This window comes from Melanerpes formicivorus, unplaced genomic scaffold, assembly GCF_026170545.1.
Source record: "Melanerpes formicivorus ecotype bairdi unplaced genomic scaffold, bMelFor1.0.p_v2 SCAF_684, whole genome shotgun sequence".
Lineage (NCBI taxonomy): Eukaryota > Metazoa > Chordata > Aves > Piciformes > Picidae > Melanerpes > Melanerpes formicivorus.
The window spans coordinates 49,743-69,043 of record NW_027143036.1 but is presented as its reverse complement, the minus strand read 5'-3'; the positions used below and the strand labels follow the sequence as shown (position 1 = coordinate 69,043).

At 54.2% G+C, this 19,301-nt stretch overlaps 1 protein-coding gene across 1 annotated transcript in view; it reads left to right on the top strand.

Annotated features, from left to right (window-relative positions):
- Positions 1-19,301, top strand: part of LOC137460650 (bromodomain-containing protein 4-like) — a gene marked incomplete at its 5' end in the record, with an annotated part of 83,639 nt that overhangs the window by 21,404 nt on the left and 42,934 nt on the right. The window contains 2 exon segments of the mRNA XM_068170854.1: positions 1,291-1,592; positions 7,513-7,623. Coding sequence (XP_068026955.1) covers positions 1,291-1,592; positions 7,513-7,623 — 413 coding nt within the window.

The window sequence follows — 19,301 nt, the reverse complement described above, 5'->3', positions numbered from 1 at the left end:
GCAGGCTGAGCTTGCCTTTGGCTGACCCAGTGTAGCCTGAGCTCAGCTTTGGCTGTCCAAGAGCAGCTTGAGCTTGCCTTTGGCTGACCCAGTGTAGCCTGAGCTCAGCTTTGGCTGTCCCAGAGCAGGCTGAGCTCGGCTTTGGCTCTCCCAGCACAGCTTGAGCTCGGCTTTGGCTGTCCAGGGGCAGGCTGAGCTCAGCTTTGGCTGTCCAGGGGCAGGCTGAGCTCAGCTTTGGCTGTCCAGGGGCAGGCTGAGCTCAGCTTTGGCTGTCCAGGGGCAGGCTGAGCTCAGCTTTGGCTGTCCAGGGGCAGGCTGAGCTCAGCTTTGGCTGTCCAGGGGCAGGCTGAGCTCAGCTTTGGCTGTCCAGGGGCAGGCTGAGCTCAGCTTTGGCTGTCCAGGGGCAGGCTGAGCTCAGCTTTGGCTGTCCAGGGGCAGGCTGAGCTCAGCTTTGGCTGTCCAGGGGCAGGCTGAGCTCAGCTTTGGCTGTCCAGGGGCAGGCTGAGCTCGGCTTTGGCTCTCCCAGCACAGCTTGAGCTCGGCTTTGGCCGTCCCAGCGCAGCCTGAGCTCGGCTTTGGCCGTCCCAGCGCAGCCTGAGCTCAGCTTTGGTTGTCCAGGGGCAGGCTGAGCTCAGCTTTGGCTCTCCCAGCACAGCCTGAGCTCAGCTTTGGTTGTCCAGGGGCAGGCTGAGCTCAGCTTTGGCCGACCCAGTGTAGCCTGAGCTCGGCTTTGGCCGTCCCGGCGCAGCCTGAGCTCGGCTTTGGCCCTCCCGAAGCAGCCTGAGCTCGGCTTTGGCCCTCCCGAAGCAGCTTGAGCTCGGCTTTGGCCCTCCCAGCGCAGCCTGAGCTCGGCTTTGGCTCTCCCAGCGCAGGCTGAGCTCGGCTTTGCCTCTCCCAGCGCAGCCTGAGCTCGGCTTTGGCCGTCCCAGAGCAGCCTGAGCTCGGCTTTGGCCGTCCCAGTGCAGCCTGAGCTCGGCTTTGGCTCTCCCAGCGCAGCCTGCGCTCGGCTTTGGCTCTCCCAGCGCAGCCTGAGCTCGGCTTTGGCTCTCCCAGCGCAGCCTGAGCTCAGCTTTGGCTCTCCCAGCGCAGCCTGCGCTCGGCTTTGGCTCTCCCAGCGCAGCCTGAGCTCAGGTTTTCCATGCCCCCATCCCCACGGTTGGTCTTTAAGCTCGGTCTGAAGCTGCTGCTTCCCGCTGGGCTCCTTGGGAAGGTTGTGTTCCCCAGGAGCCCCCCGGGTGGAGGGGTGGGGGGTCAGGGCGTCGCCGATCGACCCTCTCCCTGCGCCCCCAGCAGCAAGAAGGAGCCGGCGGCCGCCAAGAGCAGCAAGGGCCCCGCGGGCTACGAGTCGGAGGAGGAGGAGAAGTGCAGGCCCATGTCCTACGAGGAGAAGCGGCAGCTGAGCCTCGACATCAACAAGCTGCCCGGGGAGAAGCTGGGCCGCGTGGTGCACATCATCCAGTCCCGGGAGCCCTCCCTCAAGAACTCCAACCCCGACGAGATCGAGATCGACTTCGAGACGCTGAAGCCTTCCACCCTGCGCGAGCTGGAGCGCTACGTCACCTCCTGCCTGCGCAAGAAGAGGCGGCCCCCAGGTAGGCCCCGGGCGCCGCGCCGCGCCACTGCTGCCGCCACCACCGCCACTGCCAGCCTGGGCCCCGGCCGCGAGCGTAGGCCTTGGCCACCAGGATAGGCTTCAGCTGCCAGCATAGGCCCTAGGCACCAACATGGGAACCAGTGTCAAGTGTAGGCCTCAGCTGCTAGAGTAGGCCCCAGGCACAAATGTAGGCCTTGGCCACCAGTATAGGCCTCAGCAGCCAACATAGGCCTCAGCTGCTAACATAGGCCCCAGAGTCCAGTGTGGGCTCCAGTGGCCAACACAGGCCTCAGCAGCCAACATAGGCCTCAGCTGCCAGAGTAGGCCCCAGCCACAAATGTAGGCCTTGGCCACCAGTGTAGATCTCAGCTGCCAGCATAGGCTCCAGGCACCAACCCAGGCCTCAGCAGCCAACACAGGCCTCAGCTGCCACTGTAGGCCCCAGCCACAAATGTAGGCCTTGGCCACCAGTATAGACCTCAGCTGCCAGCATAGGCCCCAGGCACCAACATGGGAACCAACTGCCGGTGTAGGCCTCAGCTGCCAGCATAGGCCTCGGCTGCCAGTGTTAGCCTCAGCTGCCAGAGTAGGCCCCAGCCACAAATATAGGCCTTGGCCACCAGTATAGGCCCCAGGCACCAACACGGGAACCAGTGTCAAGTGTAGGCCTCAGCTGCCAGCATAGACTCCAGGCACCAACCCAGACCTCAGCTGCCAGAGTAGGCCCCAGGCACAAACATAGGAACCAACTGCCAGTGTAGGCCTCAGCTGCCAGAGTAGGCCCCAGGCACAAATGTAGGCCTTGGCCACCAGTGTAGGCCTCAGCAGCCAACATAGGCCTCAGCAGCTAACATAGCCCTCAGCTGCCAGAGTAGGCCCCAGCCACAAATGTAGGCCTTGGCCACCAGTATAGGCCTCAGCTGCCAGAGTAGGCCTCAGGCACCAGCGTGGGAACCAGCTGCCAGTGTAGGCCTCAGCTGCCAACTTAGCCCTCAGCTGCCAGCATAGGCCCCAGCCACCAACACAGGCCTCAGCAGCCAACATAGGCCCCAGTGTCCAGTGTAGGCTTCAGCTGCCTGAGTAGGCCTTAGCTGCCAGCATAGGCCCCAGGCACCAACATGGGAACCAGCTGCCAGAGTAGGCCTCGGCTGCCAGAGTAGGCCTCAGCTGCCAGAGTAGGCCTCGGATGCCAGAGTAGGCCTCAGCCACAAATGTAGGCCTTGGCCACCAGTATAAACCTCAGCAGCCAACACAGGCCTCAGCAGCCAGCATAGGCCTCAGGTGCCAGAGTAGGCCCCAGCCACAAATGTAGGCCTTGGCCACCAGTATAGACCTCAGCTGCCAGCATAGGCCCCAGGCACCAACATGGGAACCGGCTGCCAGTGTAGGCCTCACCAGCCAGAATAGGCCCCAGGCACCAACATGGGAACCAGCATCCAGAGTAGGTCTCAGCTGCCAGTGTAGGCCTCAGCTGCCAGAATAGGCCCCAGGCACCAACATGGGAACCAGTGTCCAGTGTAGGCCTCAGCAGCCAGTGTAGGCTCCAGTGGCCAACATAGGCCTCAGCTGCCAGTGTAGGCCCCAGGCACCAATGTGGGAACTGGCTGCCAGTGTAGGCCTCAGCTGCCAGAGTAGGCCTCAGCAGCTAACATAGCCCTCAGCTGCCAGAGTAGGCCGCAGGCACCAATGTGGGAACTGGCTGCCAGAGTAGGCCTTAGCAGCCAACATAGGCCTCAGCTGCCAGAGTAGGTCCCAGCCACAAATGTAAGCCTCGGCCACCAGTATAGGCCTCAGCAGCCAGTGTAGGCTCCAGTGGCCAACATAGGCCTCAGCAGCCAACATAGGCCTCAGCTGCCAGAGTAGGCCCCAGGCACCAACCTGGGAACCAGCTGCCAGTGTAGGCCTCAGTGGCCATTGTAGGCCCCAGCCCCAAATGTAGACCTTGGCCTCCAATATAAGCCTCAGCTGCCAGCATAGGCCCCAGGCACCAGTGTGGGAACCGGCTGCCAGAGTAGGCCTCAGCAGCCAGAGTAGGCCCCAGGCACCAACATGGGAACCAGCTGCCAGTGTAGGCTTCGGATGCCAGAGTAGGCCTCAGCCGCCAATGTAGGCCTTGGCCACCACTATAGGGCCTCAGCAGCCAACATAGGCCTCAGCTGCCAGAGTAGGTCCCAGGCACCAACACGGGCCCCAGTTGCCAGTATAGGCTTCAGCAGCCAGTGTAGGCCCCAGCCACAAATATAGGCCTTGGCCACCACTATAGGCCTCAGCTGCCAGCATAGGCCCCAGGCACCAACATGGGAACCAACTGCCGGTGTAGGCCTCAGTGGCCAATGTAGGTCTCAGCTGCCAGAGTAGGCCCCAGCCACAAATGTAGGCCTTGGCCACCAGTATAAACCTCAGCAGCCAACACAGGCCTCAGCAGCCAGCATAGGCCTCAGGTGCCAGAGTAGGCCCCAGCCACAAATGTAGGCCTTGGCCACCAGTATAGACCTCAGCTGCCAGCATAGGCCCCAGGCACCAACATGGGAACCGGCTGCCAGTGTAGGCCTCACCAGCCAGAATAGGCCCCAGGCACCAACATGGGAACCAGCATCCAGAGTAGGTCTCAGCTGCCAGTGTAGGCCTCAGCTGCCAGAATAGGCCCCAGGCACCAACATGGGAACCAGTGTCCAGTGTAGGCCTCAGCAGCCAGTGTAGGCTCCAGTGGCCAACATAGGCCTCAGCTGCCAGTGTAGGCCCCAGGCACCAATGTGGGAACTGGCTGCCAGTGTAGGCCTCAGCTGCCAGAGTAGGCCTCAGCAGCTAACATAGCCCTCAGCTGCCAGAGTAGGCCGCAGGCACCAATGTGGGAACTGGCTGCCAGAGTAGGCCTTAGCAGCCAACATAGGCCTCAGCTGCCAGAGTAGGTCCCAGCCACAAATGTAAGCCTCGGCCACCAGTATAGGCCTCAGCAGCCAGTGTAGGCTCCAGTGGCCAACATAGGCCTCAGCAGCCAACATAGGCCTCAGCTGCCAGAGTAGGCCCCAGGCACCAACCTGGGAACCAGCTGCCAGTGTAGGCCTCAGTGGCCATTGTAGGCCCCAGCCCCAAATGTAGACCTTGGCCTCCAATATAAGCCTCAGCTGCCAGCATAGGCCCCAGGCACCAGTGTGGGAACCGGCTGCCAGAGTAGGCCTCAGCAGCCAGAGTAGGCCCCAGGCACCAACATGGGAACCAGCTGCCAGTGTAGGCTTCGGATGCCAGAGTAGGCCTCAGCCGCCAATGTAGGCCTTGGCCACCACTATAGGGCCTCAGCAGCCAACATAGGCCTCAGCTGCCAGAGTAGGTCCCAGGCACCAACACGGGCCCCAGTTGCCAGTATAGGCTTCAGCAGCCAGTGTAGGCCCCAGCCACAAATATAGGCCTTGGCCACCACTATAGGCCTCAGCTGCCAGCATAGGCCCCAGGCACCAACATGGGAACCAGCTGCCAGTGTAGGCCTCAGTGGCCAATGTAGGTCTCAGCTGCCAGAGTAGGCCCCAGCCACAAATGTAGGCCTTGGCCACCAGTATAGGCCTCAGGCACCAACACGGGAACCAGTGTCAAGTGTAGGCCTCAGCTGCCAGCATAGACTCCAGGCACCAGCACAGGCCTCAGCTGCCAGAGTAGGCCCCAGGCACCAACATGGGAACCGGCTGCCAGAGTAGGCCTCAGCAGCCAGCGTAGGCCTTGGCTGGCAGTGTAGGCCTCAGCTGCCAACATAGGCCTCAGTGTCCAGTGTAGGCCTTGGCCACCAGGACAGGCTTCAGCTGCCAGAGTAGGCCCCAGGCACCAACATAGGAACCAGCTGCCAGAGTAGGCCCCAGGCACCAATGTGGGAACTGGCTGCCAGTGTAGGCCTCAGCTGCTAACATAGGCCCCAGAGTCCAGTGTGGGCTCCAGTGGCCAACACAGGCCTCAGCTGCCAGAGTAGGCCCCAGCCACAAATGTAGGCCTCAGCCACCAGTATAGGCCCCAGGCACCAACATGGGAACCAGCTGCCAGTGTAGGCCTCAGCTGGCAGTGTAGGCTCCAGTGGCCAACACAGGCCTCAGCTGCCAGAGTAGGCCTCAGCTGCCAGAGTAGGCCCCAGGCACCAACATGGGAACCAGCTGCCAGTGTAGGCCCCAGCCACAAATGTAGGCCTTGGCCACCAGTATAGACCTCAGCTGGCAGCATAGGCCCCAGGCACCAGCGTGGGAACTGGCTGCCAGAGTAGGCCTCAGCTGCCAGAGTAGGCCTCAGCTGCCAGAGTAGGCCTCAGCAGCCAGAGTAGGCCCCGGCCACCAGTGTAGGCCTCAGCAGCCAGTGTAGGCCTCAGCAGCCAGTGTAGGCTCCAGGCACCAACACAGACCTCAGCTGCCAGTGTAGGCCCCAGCCACAAATGTAGGCCTTGGCCACCAGTGTAGGCTTCAGCTGCCAGAGTAGGCCCCAGGCACCGACCTGGGAACCAGCTGCCAGTGTAGGCCTCAGTGGCCATTGTAGGCCCCAGCCCCAAATGTAGACCTTGGCCTCCAATATAAGCCTCAGCTGCCAGCATAGGCCCCAGGCACCAGTGTGGGAACCGGCTGCCAGAGTAGGCCTCAGCAGCCAGAGTAGGCCTCAGCAGCCAGAGTAGGCCTCAGCAGCCAGAGTAGGCCTCAGCAGCCAGAGTAGGCCTCAGCAGCCAGAGTAGGCCTCAGCAGCCAGAGTAGGCCTCAGCAGCCAGTGTAGACCCCGGCCACCAATGTAGGCCTTGGCCACCAGTGTAGGCCTCAGCTGCCAGCGTAGGCCCCAGGCACCAACGTAGGCCTCAGCAGCCAGAGTAGGCCTCAGCAGCCAACATAGGCCTCAGCTGCCAGAGTAGGCCCCAGGCACCAACGTGGGAACCAGTGTCAAGTGTAGGCCTCAGCTGCCAGTGTAAGTCTCAGCTGGGGCTGAGGCCTCTTGTGCTGAGGGCTGGCAGCAGGGGGGGAAGCAGCCTGGAGCTGCCCCCAGGGCCAGGCTGAGCTTGGCCAGGAGCAGAACTGTTCCTCCCTGCAGGGCTGTGCCAGGCCTGTGCCAGGCTGGCCAGGGGCAGTGGTGGAGCCCCCAGCCCCGGAGGGGTCTCCAAGGCCTGGAGCTGTGGTGCTGAACTCCCTGGCTGGGGGCTGCTCTGGGGCAGTGCTGGGTGCAGGGTTGGAGCTGTGGACCTTGAAGGTCTTCTCCAACCCATTCCATGGCTGTGAGGTCTTGGAGCTGATCTCTGCCTCCAAACCTCACCACAGCTGGGGAGGGTTTGACCAAAGCCTGGGGAGCACCACCAGGGCTAGTCCTAGGGCTCAGCTTTGGGTGTCCAAGAGCAGCTTGAGCTCAGCTTTGGCTGTCCCAGAGCAGCTTGAGCTCAGCTTTGGCTGTCCCAGAGCAGCTTGAGCTCGGCTTTGGGTGTCCAAGAGCAGCTTGAGCTCAGCTTTGGCTGTCCAAGAGCAGCTTGAGCTCAGCTTTGGGTGTCCAAGGGCAGCTTGAGCTCAGCTTTGGCTGTCCAAGAGCAGCTTGAGCTCAGCTTTGGCTGTCCAAGAGCAGCTTCAGCTCAGCTTTGGGTGTCCCAGAGCAGCTTGAGCTCAGCTTTGGCTGTCCCAGAGCAGCTTGAGCTCAGCTTTGGGTGTCCAAGGGCAGCTTGAGCTCAGCTTTGGCTGTCCAAGAGCAGCTTGAGCTCAGCTTTGGCTGTCCAAGAGCAGCTTCAGCTCAGCTTTGGCCGTCCCAGAGCAGCTTGAGCTCAGCTTTGGCTGTCCCAGAGCAGCTTGAGCTCGGCTTTGGCTGTCCCAGAGCAGCTTGAGCTCGGCTTTGGCTGTCCAAGAGGTGGGGGTGGAGCAGGGGAGGCCTCAGGCCTCTGAGGCTCCAGGAGCCTCTAAGCTCGGCCTCCTGTTGTGTCCTTGCAGCGGAGAAGGTCGACGTCCTGGCTGGCTCCTCCAAGATGAAAGGCTTCTCCTCCTCCGAGTCGGAGAGCAGCAGCGAGTCCTCCTCCTCCGACAGCGAAGAGTCCGAAACAGGTTAGCCTCAGCCCCGCCCCGGGCCTGCCCCGCCCAGGCCTGCTCCAATAAAACCTTTTGAGCCCTGCCTCGGTCTTCCAATTATTGTTAGCGTGGTCTGCAGAGCCCAAGAGCCTCCCCTCGGCCCGGCCTGCGGGTGGGCGTCCGGCTGGTGGTGGAGCTCTTGGTGCTGGTGGGTCTTAAACCCAGCCTGGTGCTGCTCAGCTCCAACCCAGCCTGGTGCTTAAGCCCAGCGCTGCCTTGCTTGGTGGTGGAGATCTTGTTGCTGGTGGAGCTCTTGGTTCTGGTGGGTCTTAAACCCAGCCTGGTGCTTAAGCCCAGCCCTGCCTTGCTTGGTGGTGGAGATCTTGGTTCTAGTGGGTCTTAAACCCAGCCTGGTGCTTAAGCCCAGCCCTGCCTTGCTTGGTGGTGGAGATCTTGGTTCTAGTGGGTCTTAAACCCAGCCTGATGTTTAAGCCCAGCCTGGTGCTTCAACCCAGCTTGCTGCTTAAACCCAGCCCTGCCTTGCTTGGTAGTGGAGATCTTGGTTCTAGTGGATCTTAAACCCAGCCTGGTGCTTCAACCCAGCACTGCCTTGCTTGGTGGTGGAGCTCTTGGTGCTGGTGGGTCTTAAACCCAGCCTGGTGCTTAAACCCAGCCCTGCCTTGCTTGGTGGTGGAGCTCTTGGTGCTGGTGGACCTCTTGGTTCTGGTGGGTCTTAAGCCCAGCCTGGTGCTTCAACCCAGCCCTGCCTTGCTTGGTGGTGGAGCTCTTGGTTCTAGTGGGTCTTAAACCCAGCCTGGTGCTTAAACCCAGCCCTGCCTTGCTTGGTGCCTTGGTTCTAGTGGGTCTTAAACCCAGCCTGGTGCTTAAGCCCAGCCCTGCCTTGCTTGGTGGTGGAGCTCTTGGTGCTGGTGGGTCTTAAACCCAGTGTGCTGCTCAGGTCCAACCCAGCCTGTTGCTTAAACCGAGCCCTGCCATGCTTGGTGGTGGAGCTCTTGGTTGTAGTGGGTCTTAAACCCAGCCTGGTGCTTCAAGCCAGCCCTGCCTTGCTTGGTGGTAGAGCTCTTGGTTCTGGTGGGTCTTAAACCCAGCCTGATGTTTAAGCCCAGCCTGGTGCTTCAACCCAGCTTGCTGCTTAAACCCAGCCCTGCCTTGCTTGGTAGTGGAGCTCTTGGTGCTGGTGGGTCTTAAACCCAGCCTGGTGCTTAAACCCAGCCCTGCCTTGCTTGGTGGTGGAGCTCTTGGTGCTGGTGGGTCTTAAACCCAGCCTGGTGCTTAAACCCAGCCTGGTGCTTCAATCCAGCCCTGCTTTGCTTGGTGGTGGAGCTCTTGGTTCTAAGTGGGTCTTAAACCCAGCCTGGTGCTTAAACCCAGCCCTGCCTTGCTTGGTGGTGGAGCTCTTGGTTCTAGTGGGTCTTAAACCCAGCCTGGTGCTTCAACCCAGCTTGCTGCTTAAACCCAGCCCTGCCTTGCTTGGTGGTGGAGCTCTTGGTTCTAAGTGGGTCTTAAACCCAGCCTGGTGCTTAAATCCAGCCTGGTTCTTCAACCCAGCTCTGCCTTGCTTGGTGGTGGAGCTCTTGGTTCTAGTGGGTCTTAAACCCAGCCTGGTGCTTCAACCCAGCTCTGCCTTGCTTGGTGGTGGAGCTGTTGGTTCTAGTGGGTCTTAAACCCAGCCTGGTGCTTCAACCCAGCTTGCTGCTTAAACCCAGCCCTGCCTTGCTTGGTGGTGGAGCTCTTGGTTCTGGTGGAGCTCTTGATTCTGGTGGGTCTTAAACCCAGCCTGGTGCTTCAATCCAGCCCTGCCTTGCTTGGTGGTGGAGATCTTGGTTCTGGTGGAGCTCTTGGTTCTGGTGGGTCTTAAACCCAGTGTGCTGCTCAGGTCCAACCCAGCCTGGTGCTTAAACCCAGCCTGATGCTTAAGCCCAGCGCTGCCTTGGTTGGTGGTGGAGCTCTTGGTTCTGGTGGGTCTTAAACCCATCCTGGTACTTAAAACCAGACTAGTGCTTAAACCCAGCCCTGGCTTGCCTGGTTTAGCCTCCAGGTGGACATCTTGGTGGTTGAGCTCCTGGTTCTGGTTGTTCTTAAACCCAGTGTGCTACTCAAGTCCAACCCAGCCTACACCCAGCTTGGTGCTTAGACCCAGCGCTGCTTTGCTTGGTTTGGCTTCCAGGTGGACATCCTGGTGGTTGAGCTCTTGGTTCTGGTGGGTCTTAAACCCAGGGTGCTGCTCAGATCCAATGTGCTGCTTGAACCCAGCCTGGTGCTTAAACCCAGCCCTGCCTTGCTTGGTTTAGCCTCCTGGTGGTGGAGCTCTTGGTTCTGGTGAGTCTCAGGTCCAGTGTGCTTCTTAAACCCAATGTGGCTCTTAAGTCCAGTGTGGCTCTTAAACCCAACCTGGTTCTTGAACCCTGGTCTTAAGCCCAGCCTGGTTCTTGAACCCAAGATCTCAGAGCTCTGCCTTGCTTGGTTTGGCCTCCAGGTGGAGCTCCTGGTGGTGGAGCTCTTGTTCTGGTGGATCTCAAACCCAGGGTGCTCCTTAAGTCCGATGTGCTGCTTAAACCCAACCTGGTTCTTGAACCCAGCGTAGCTCTTAGGTATTTTGAGGCACTTTGAGGTGGTTTAAGACCTTTTAAGGTGGCTTAAGTCCTATTAAGGTGGCTTAAGACATCTTCAGACCTTTTTAAAGGCATTTTAGGACCTTTTAAGGTGGTTTAAGACCTTTTAAGGTGGCTTAAGATACTTTCAGACCTTTCTAAGGCATTTTAGGACCTTTTAAGGTGGTTTAAGACCTCTTCAGACCTCTTTAGAGGCATTTTAGGACCTTTTAAGGTGGCTTAAGACATCTTCAGACCTCTTTAATGACATTTTAGGACCTTTCAAGGTGGTTTAAGACATCTTAAGACCCCTTTAGAGGCATTTTAGGACCTTTCAAGGTGGTTTAAGACCTTTTAAGGTGGTTTAAGACATCTTCAGACCTCTTTAAAGGCATTTTAGGACCTTTTAAGGTGGCTTAAGGCCTTTTAAGGTGGCTTAAAGCATCTTCAGACCTCTATAAAGGCATTTTAGGACCATTTAATGTGGCTTAAGACCTTTTAAGGTGGCTTAAAGCATCTTCAGACCTCTATAAAGGCATTTTAGGACCTTTTAAGGTGGCTTAAGACCTTTTAAGGTGGTTTAAGGCATTTTCAAACCTTTTAAGGTGGTTTAAGGCATTTTCAGACCTTTTAAGGTGGTTTAAGATATCTTCAGACCTTTTAAAGGCATTTTAGGACCTTTTAAGGTGGCTTAAAATCTTTTAAGGTGGCTTAAGGCATCTTCAGACCTCTTTAAAGGCATTTTAGGACCTTTTAATGTGGCTTAAGACCTTTTAAGGTGGCTTAAGGCATCTTCAGACCTTTTAAGGTGGTTTAAGATATCTTCAGACCTTTTAAAGGCATTTTAGGACCTTTTAAGGTGGCTTAAAATCTTTTAAGGTGGCTTAAGGCATCTTCAGACCTTTTAAGGTAGTTTAAGATATCTTCAGACATTTTAAAGGCATTTTAGGACCTTTTAAGGTGGCTTAAGGCATCTTCAGACCTCTTCAAAGGCATTTTAGGACCTTTTAAAGTGGTTTAAGACCTTTTAAGGTGGCTTAAGACATTTTAAGGTGGTTTAAGGCATTTTCAGACCTTTTTAAAGGCATTTTAAGACCCTTAAAGGTGGTTTAAGACATTTTAGGACCTTTTAAGCCAGCTCCAAAGACACTTCAGGGTATTTTAAGACCTTTTTAGGTCCTCTTTTTGCCCCCACACCTTGTCCCGGTGGCCCACGCTGACCTCTCTGTGCCCAGCCCGGGCTGAGCTGCTTCACTTTGGCTGCTGCCAGAATCCCTCTGGCCCTTAGGTGGCATCTCCTGCCCTGACCTGAGCAGAGGATTAGCTTCAGAGCTTCTTGGCAAGCTCCAGCCCTTGCCTGGCAGCTCTTAATGAGATCCAAGCATCTTAATGACCTTCCAGCCAATTACTGAGGCTTCCCTTTCACCACTGCCCCGAGGGCCTCAGGCAGCCCCAGGCCGAGCTGCTCGCTCACAGCCCCAGCAAGCCTTGACCCTCGGCCTGCTCCAGTGCCCCAGCACCCCCAGAGGCCTTCCTGCTGTGCAAAGAGCTGCTTCCTGGTGTCCAAGGAACTAACTTCCTGCTGCCCAAAGAGCTTCCTCTGGATGTCTAAAGAGCTGCTTCCTGGTGTCCAAAGAACTTCCTCCCTGCTGCCCAAAGAGTTTCCTCTGGATGTCCAAAGAGCTTCTTCTTGGTGTCCAAGGAACTAACTTCCTGCTGCCCAAAGAGCTTCCTCTGGGTATCTAAAGAGCTTCTTCCTGGTGTCTAAGGAACTAACTTCCTCATACATAAAGAGCTTCTTCCTGGTGTCCAAAGAACTTCTGCCCTGCTGCCCAAAGAGCTTCCTCTGGATATCTAAAGAGCTTTTTCCTGGTGTCCAAAGAACTTCCTCCCTGCTGCCCAAAGAGTTTCCTCTGGATGTCTAAAGAGCTTCTTCTTGGTGTCCAAAGATCTTCCTCCTTGATGCCCAAAGAGTTTCCTCTGGATATCTAAAGAGCTTTTTCCTGGTATCCAAAGAGCTTCCTATTGATGTCTAAAGAGCTTCCTCCTACTGTCCAAGGAACTAACTTCCTGATGTCCAAAGAGCTTCTTCCTGGTGTCCAAAGAGCTAACTTCCTCATACCTAAAGAGCTTCTTCCTGGTGTCCAAAGAACATCCTCCCTGCTGCCCAAAGAGCTTCCTCTGGATGTCTATAGAGCTGCTTCCTGGTGTCCAAGGAACTAACTTCCTGCTGCCCAAAGAGCTTCCTCTGGATGTCCAAAGAGCTTTTTCCTGGTGTCCAAGGAACTAACTTCCTGCTGCCCAAAGAGCTTCCTCTGGATGTCCAAAGAGCTTCTTCCTGGTGTCCAAAGAACTAACTTCCTGCTGCCCAAAGAACTTCCTCCCTGCTGCCCAAAGAGTTTCCTCTGGATGTCTAAAGAGCTGCTTCCTGGTGTCCAAAGAACTTCCTCCCTGCTGCCCAAAGAGTTTCCTCTGGATGTCTAAAGAGCTTCTTCCTGGTGCCCAAAGAGCTGCTTCCTGGTGCCCAAAGAACTTCCTCCCTGCTGCCCAAAGAGTTTCCTTTGAATGTCTAAAGAGCTGCTTCCTGGTGTCTAAGGAACTAACTTCCTGCTTCCCAAAGAGCTTCCTCTGGATGTCTAAAGAGCTGCTTCCTGCTGCCCAAATAGCTTCTTCCTGGTGCCCAAGGAATTAAGTTCCTGGTGTCCAAAGAGCTTCCTCATGATGTCCAAAGAGCTTTTTCCTGGTGTCCAAAGAGCTTCCTCTGGATGTCTAAAGAGCTGCTTCCTGGTGTCCAAGGAACTAACTTCCTGATGTCCAAAGAGCTTCTTCCTGGTGCCCAAAGAGCTTCCTCTTGATACCTAAAGAGCTTCTTCCTGATGTCCAAAGAGCTTCTTCCTGGTGCCCAAAGAGCTTCCTCTGGATGTGTAAAGAGCTGCTTCCTGGTGTCCAAGGAACTAACTTCCTGATGTCCAAAGAGCTTCTTCCTAGTGTCCAAAGAGCTTCCTCTGGATACCTAAAGAGCTTTTTCCTGATGTCCAAAGAGCTTTTTCCTGATGTCCAAAGAGCTTCCTCTTGATATCTAAAGAGCTTCCTCTTGATATCTAAAGAGCTTCTTCCTGGTGTCTAAAGAGCTTCTTCCTGGTGTCTAAAGAGCTTCTTCCTGGTGCTCAAAGAGCTTCCTCTTGATACCTAAAGAGCTTCTTCCTGGTGTCCAAGGAACTTCCTTCCTGATGTCCAAAGAGCTTCCTCTGGATGTCCAAATAGCTTTTTCCTAGTGCGCAAAGAGCTTCCTCTGGATGTCTAAAGAGCTCCTTCCTGGTATCCAAGGAGTTAACTTCCTGGTGTCCAAAGAGCTTCCTCTTGATGTCCAAAGAGCTTCCTTCCTGATGTCCAAAGAGCTTCCTGTTGTCCAAGAACCTCTTCCTGTTGTCCAGGAGCCTCTTCCTGTTGTCCAAAGAGCTTCTTCCTCATGTCCCAAGAGCTTCCTGTTGTCCAAGAACCTCTTCCTGCTGTCCAGGAGCCTCTTCCTGTTGTCCAGAAGCTTCTTCCTCATGTCCATAGAGCTTCTTCCTCCTGTCCAAAGAGCTTCCTGTTGTCCAAGAACCTCTTCCTGATGTACAGGAACCTCTTCCTCATGCCCAGGAGCTTCTTCCTCGTGTTCAAAGAGCTTCCTGTTGTCCAAGAACCTCTTCCTGTTGTCCAGGAACCTCTTCCTTATGTCCAAAGAGCCTCTGCCTCATGTCCAAAGAGCTGCTTCCTTGTGTCCAAAGAGCTTCCTGTTGTCCAGGAACCTCTTCCTGTTGCCCAGGAACATCTTCCTTGTCCTTCTTCCTAATGTCCAGGAACCTCTTCCTGTTGTCCAAGAACCTCTTCCTGATGTCCAGGAGCCTCTTCCTCATGTCCAAAGAGCTTCCTTTTGTCCAGAGAGCCTCTTCCTGATGTCCAGGAGCCTCTTCCTGTTGTCCAGGAGCTTCTTTCTGATGTCTAAGAACCTCTTCCTGATATCCAAAGAGCCTCTTCCTCATGTCCAAAGAGCTTCCTGTTGTCCAGGAGCCTCTTCCTGATGTCCAAGAACCTCTTACTGATGTCCAGGAGCCTCTTCCTGTTGTCCAGGAACCTCTTCCTTATGTCCAAAGATCTTCTTCCTCCTGTCCAAAGAGCTTCCTGTTGTCCAGGAACCTCTTCCTGTTGTCCAAGAACCTCTTCCTGATGTCCAAAGAGCCTCTTCCTGTTGTCCAGGAACCTCTTCCTTATGTCCAAAGATCTTCTTCCTCCTGTCCAAAGAGCTTCCTGTTGTCCAGGAACCTCTTCCTGTTGTCCAAGAACCTCTTCCTGTTGCCCAGGAACCTCTTCCTCATGCCCAGGAACTTCTTCAAGCATCAAAAGGAGGAAACCTGATCCCAGGAAAGAGCAATTTGGGTTCCACTTTCAGCTCCTGGGCTCCAGGGGTGCTGCCCCCAGGGCCTCCAGGGGTGCTGCCCCCAGGGGTGCTGCCCCCAGGGGCTCCAGGGGTGCTGCCCCCAGGGCTTGGTTGTGCTTCACCTGCTTGTGGCTGGCAAGGAGTTGGCTGCAGAGGAGCCCTGGCTCGGGCCTGGGAGCCCCCAGGGAGGGTTTTGTGCTGGGGGTGAGGCTCTGGGAGCCTCTCCTGGCCCTCAGGCAGCAGGGTTTGGGCAGTGCTGGGGCTCTGGCAGGGGCAAAGTTGGCTGCTTCTGGGTGGGCTCTGCCCCTTCACCTTCTCCTTTACTCCATCAACCCTCTGGGGAGTGCTTCCCAGGCCCCCCTAGGGGTCTTGGGCCAGGGGCAGAAGTGACTAAGCAGCATCAGCAATCCAAGCTTCAGCAGTTGAACCTGGGCCTGGCTCAGCTGCTGGGGCCTGGCTCAGCTGCTGGGGCCTGGCTTGGCTCTTCTGCCCCTAAGGTTTCTGTGCTGGGGGCAGGAAGAGGCTCTGGGGGGGGGCTGCAGGACCTGGGCTGGGGGTGGGGGAGCTGCCTGAGGGTCATCTGCCAAGAGGTTGACTGTTCCTGGGGCTGGGGGAGGAGAGGATGCAGCAGGAGCTGGGGCTGAGGCTCAGACCTCTCAGGTGGAGGTCAGAGCAGTGTGGAGACCTTGGTGGTGACCAGGGGGGAGCTGGGCTGCATCCAGAGCAGCTGGGGAGGGTCCAGAGGGACCTGGGGGTAGCTCAGAGGCTCCTGGGCACAGCTCAGAGGCTCAGGGGCACAGCTCAGAGGTTCCTGGGCACAGATCAAAGGCTCTTGGGTACACTTTAGACGCTGCTGGGCACAGCTCAGAGGTTCCTGGGCACAGATCAAAGGCTCCTGGGCACAGATCAAAGGCTCTTGGGTACACTCCAGAGGCTCCTGGGCACAGTTCAGAGGCTCCTGGGCACACTTCAGAGGTTCCTGGGCTCAGTTCAGAGGCTGCTGGGCACAGGTCAGAGGTTCCTGGGCACAGATCAAAGGCTCCTGGGCACAGTTCAGAGGCTCCTGGGCACAGCTCAGAGGCTCCTGGGCACAGCTCAGAGGTTCCTGGGCACAGATCAAAGGCTCTTGGGCACATTTCAGAGGCTCCTGGGCACACTTTAGAGGCTGCTGGGCACAGCTCAGAGGTTCCTGGGCTCAGTTCAGAGGTTCCTGGGCACACTTCAGAGGCTCCTGGGTACACTTCAGAGGCTCCTGGGCACACCTCAGAGGATCCTGGGCACAGCTCAGAGGCTCTTGGGCACAGCTCAGAGGTTCCTGGGCTCAGTCCAGAGGTTCCTGGGCACACTTCAGAGGCTCCTGGGTACACTTCAAAGGCTCTTGGGCACAGTTCAGAGGATCCTGGGCACAGTTCAGAGGATCCTGGGCACAGTTCAGAGGATCCTGGGCACAGCTCAGAGGCTTCTGGGCACACTTCAAAGCCTCCTGGGCTCCGTTCAGAGGTTCCTGGGCACACTTCAGAGGCTGCTGGGCACACCTCAGAGGATCCTGGGCACAGCTCAGAGGCTCTTGGGCACAGCTCAGAGGCTCCTGGGCACACTTCAGAGGCTCCTGGGCACAGCTCAGAGGCTCCTGGGCACACTTCAGAGGCTCCTGGGCACACTTCAGAGGCTCTTTGGCACACTCCAGAGGCTCCTGGGCTCAATTTGTGTCAGGTTTAGGTCAGTTTGGGTCAGATTTAGCTCAATTTGGGTCAAATGTAGGTCCAGTGAGGCAAATTTAGGTCAATTTGGTTCTAATTTAGTTCCAATGAGGCAAATTTAGGTCAATTTGGGGCAGATTTAGGTCAGTTTGGGGTAAATTTAGGTCCTATGAGGCTATGTAAGGTCAATTTGGGTCAAATTTAGGTCAGTTTGGGGCAGAATTAGGTCACTTTGGGGCAGATTTAGGTCCAATGAGGCAATTTAAGGTCAATTTGGGGCAGATTTAGGTCAGTTTGGGTCAGATTTAGGTCACTTTGGGGTAAATTTAGGTCCAATGAGGCAATTTAAGGTCAATTTGGGGCAGATTTAGGTCACTTTGGGTCAGATTTAGGTCACTTTGGGGTAAATTTAGGTCCAATGAGGCAATTTAAGGTCAATTTGGGGCAGATTTAGGTCAGTTTGGGTCAGATTTAGGTCACTTTGGGGTAAATTTAGGTCCAATGAGGCAATTTAAGGTCAATTTGGGGCAGATTTAGGTCACTTTGGGTCAGATTTAGGTCACTTTGGGGTAAATTTAGGTCCAATGAGGCAATTTAAGGTCAATTTGGGGCAGATTTAGGTCACTTTGGGTCAGATTTAGGTCCAATGAGGCAATTTAAGGTCAATTTGGGTCAGATTTAGGTCAATTTGGGTCAGATTTAGGTCAAATTGGTTCTGATTTAGGTCAGTTTGGGTCAAATTTAGGTCCAATGAGACAATTTAGGGTCAATTTGGGTCAGATTTAGGTCAGTTTGGGTCAAATTTAGGTCCAATGAGGCAAATTTAGGTCAATTTGGGTCAGGTTTAGTTCATTTTGGCTCAAATTTTGGTCAAATGAGGCAAATTTAGGTCAAATTAGGTCAGATTTAGGTCAATTTGGGTCAGATTTCATTCCAATGAGGCAAATTTCAGTCAATTTGGGTCAGATTTAGGTCAATTTGGGTCAGATTTAGTTCCAATGAGGCAAATTTAGGTTAATTTGGGTCAGGTTTGGGTCCAATGAGGCAAATTTAGGTCAGATTTAAGTCAGTTTGGATCAGATTTAGGTCAATTTGGGGCAAATTTAGGTCAATTTGGGTCAGATTTAGGTCAATTTCAGTCAAATGAGGCAAATTTAGGTCTAATTAGGTCAGATTTGGGTCAGATTTAGGTCAATTTGGGTCAAATGAGGCAAATTCAGGTCTAATTAGGTCAGATTTAGGTCAATTTGGGTCAGATTTAGGTCAGTTTGGGTCAAATATAGTTCCAATGAGGCCAATTTAGGTGAATTTGGGACAAATTTAGGTCCAATGAGGCAAATCTAGGTGTAATTAGGTCAGATTCAGGTCAATTTGGGTCAGATTTAGGTCAATTTGGGTCAGATTTAGTTCCAGTGAGGCAAATTTAGGTCAGATTTAAGTCAATTTGGGTCAGATTTAGGTCAATTTGGGTTAGATTTAGTTCCAATGAGGCAAATTTAGGTCAATTTGGGTCAGATTTAGGTCAAATGATGCAAATTTAGGTCAATTTGGGTCAGATTTAGGTCAATTTGGGTCAGATTTAGTTACAATGAGGCCATTTTAGGTCAATTGGGGTCAAATGTAGTTCCTGTGAGGCAAATTTGGGTCCATTTAGGTCAGATTTAGGTCAATTTGGGTCAAATTTAGTTCTAGTGAGGCAAATTTAGGTCAATTTAGGTCAATTTGGGTTAAATTTAAGTCCAATGAGGCAAATTTAGGTCAGTTTGGGTCAAATGTAGTTCCATTGAGGCAAATTTAGGTCAATTTAGGTCAGATTTAAGTCAAGTTGGGTCAGATTTAGTTCCAAGGAGGCAAATTTAGGTCGGATTTAGGTCAATTTGGGTCAAATGTAGTTCCAGTGAGGCAAATTGGGGTCAATTTGGGTCACATTTAGGTCAATTTGGGTCCAGTGAGGCAAATTTGGGTCAATTTAGGTCAGACTTAGGTAATTTGGGTCAAATTTAGGTCCAATGAGACAAATTTAGGTCAGTTTGGGTCAGAATTAGGTCAATTTGGGGCAAATTTAGGTCAGTTTGGGTCAGATTTAGGTCAATTTGGATCAAATTCAGGTCCAGTGAGGCAAATTCAGGTCAACTTGGGTCAGATTTAGGTCAATTTGGGTCAAATGAGGCAAATTTAGGTCTAATTAGGTCAGATTTAGGTCAATTTGGGTCAGATTTAGGTCAATTTGGGTCAAATGTAGTTCCAAGGAGGCAAATTTAGGTCAATTCAAGTCCATTTGGGTCAGATTCAGGTCAATTTGGGTCAGATTTAGGTCAATTTGGGTCAGATTTAGGTCAATTTGGGGTAAATTTAGGTCCAGTGAGGCAAATTTAGGTCAATTTGGGTTAGATTTTAGATCACTTTGGGGCAAAGTTAGGTCCTTGCTGTCTTCTGGATTTGGGGTGGGAGTTTCAGAGTTTAGCTCTTTCTGGTCTGGTTTAGCTCTTTCTGGTCTGGTTTAGGTCTTTTTTGATCTGGTTTAAGTCTTTGTGATCTGGTTTAGGTCTTTTTTATCTATTTTAGCTCTTTTTGATCTGGTTTAAGTCTTTTTGACCTGGTTTAGCTCTTTCTGGTCTGGTTTAGCTCTTTCTGGTCTGGTTTAGCTCTTTCTGGTCTGGTTTAGCTCTTTCTGATCTGGTTTAGGTCTTTTTTATCTATTTTAGCTCTTTTTGATCTGGTTTAAGTCTTTTTGATCTGGTTTAGCTCTTTCTGGTCTGGTTTAGCTCTTTCTGGTCTGGTTTAGCTCTTTCTGGTCTGGTTTAGGTCTTTCTGGTCTGGTTCAGGTCTTTTTGATCTGGTTTAGGTCTTTTTTATCTATTCTAGCTCTTTTTGACCTGGTTTAAGTCTTTCTGATCTGGTTTAGCTCTTTCTGGTCTGGTTTAGCTCTTTCTGGTCTGGTTTAGCTCTTTCTGGTCTGGTTTAGCTCTTTCTGATCTGGTT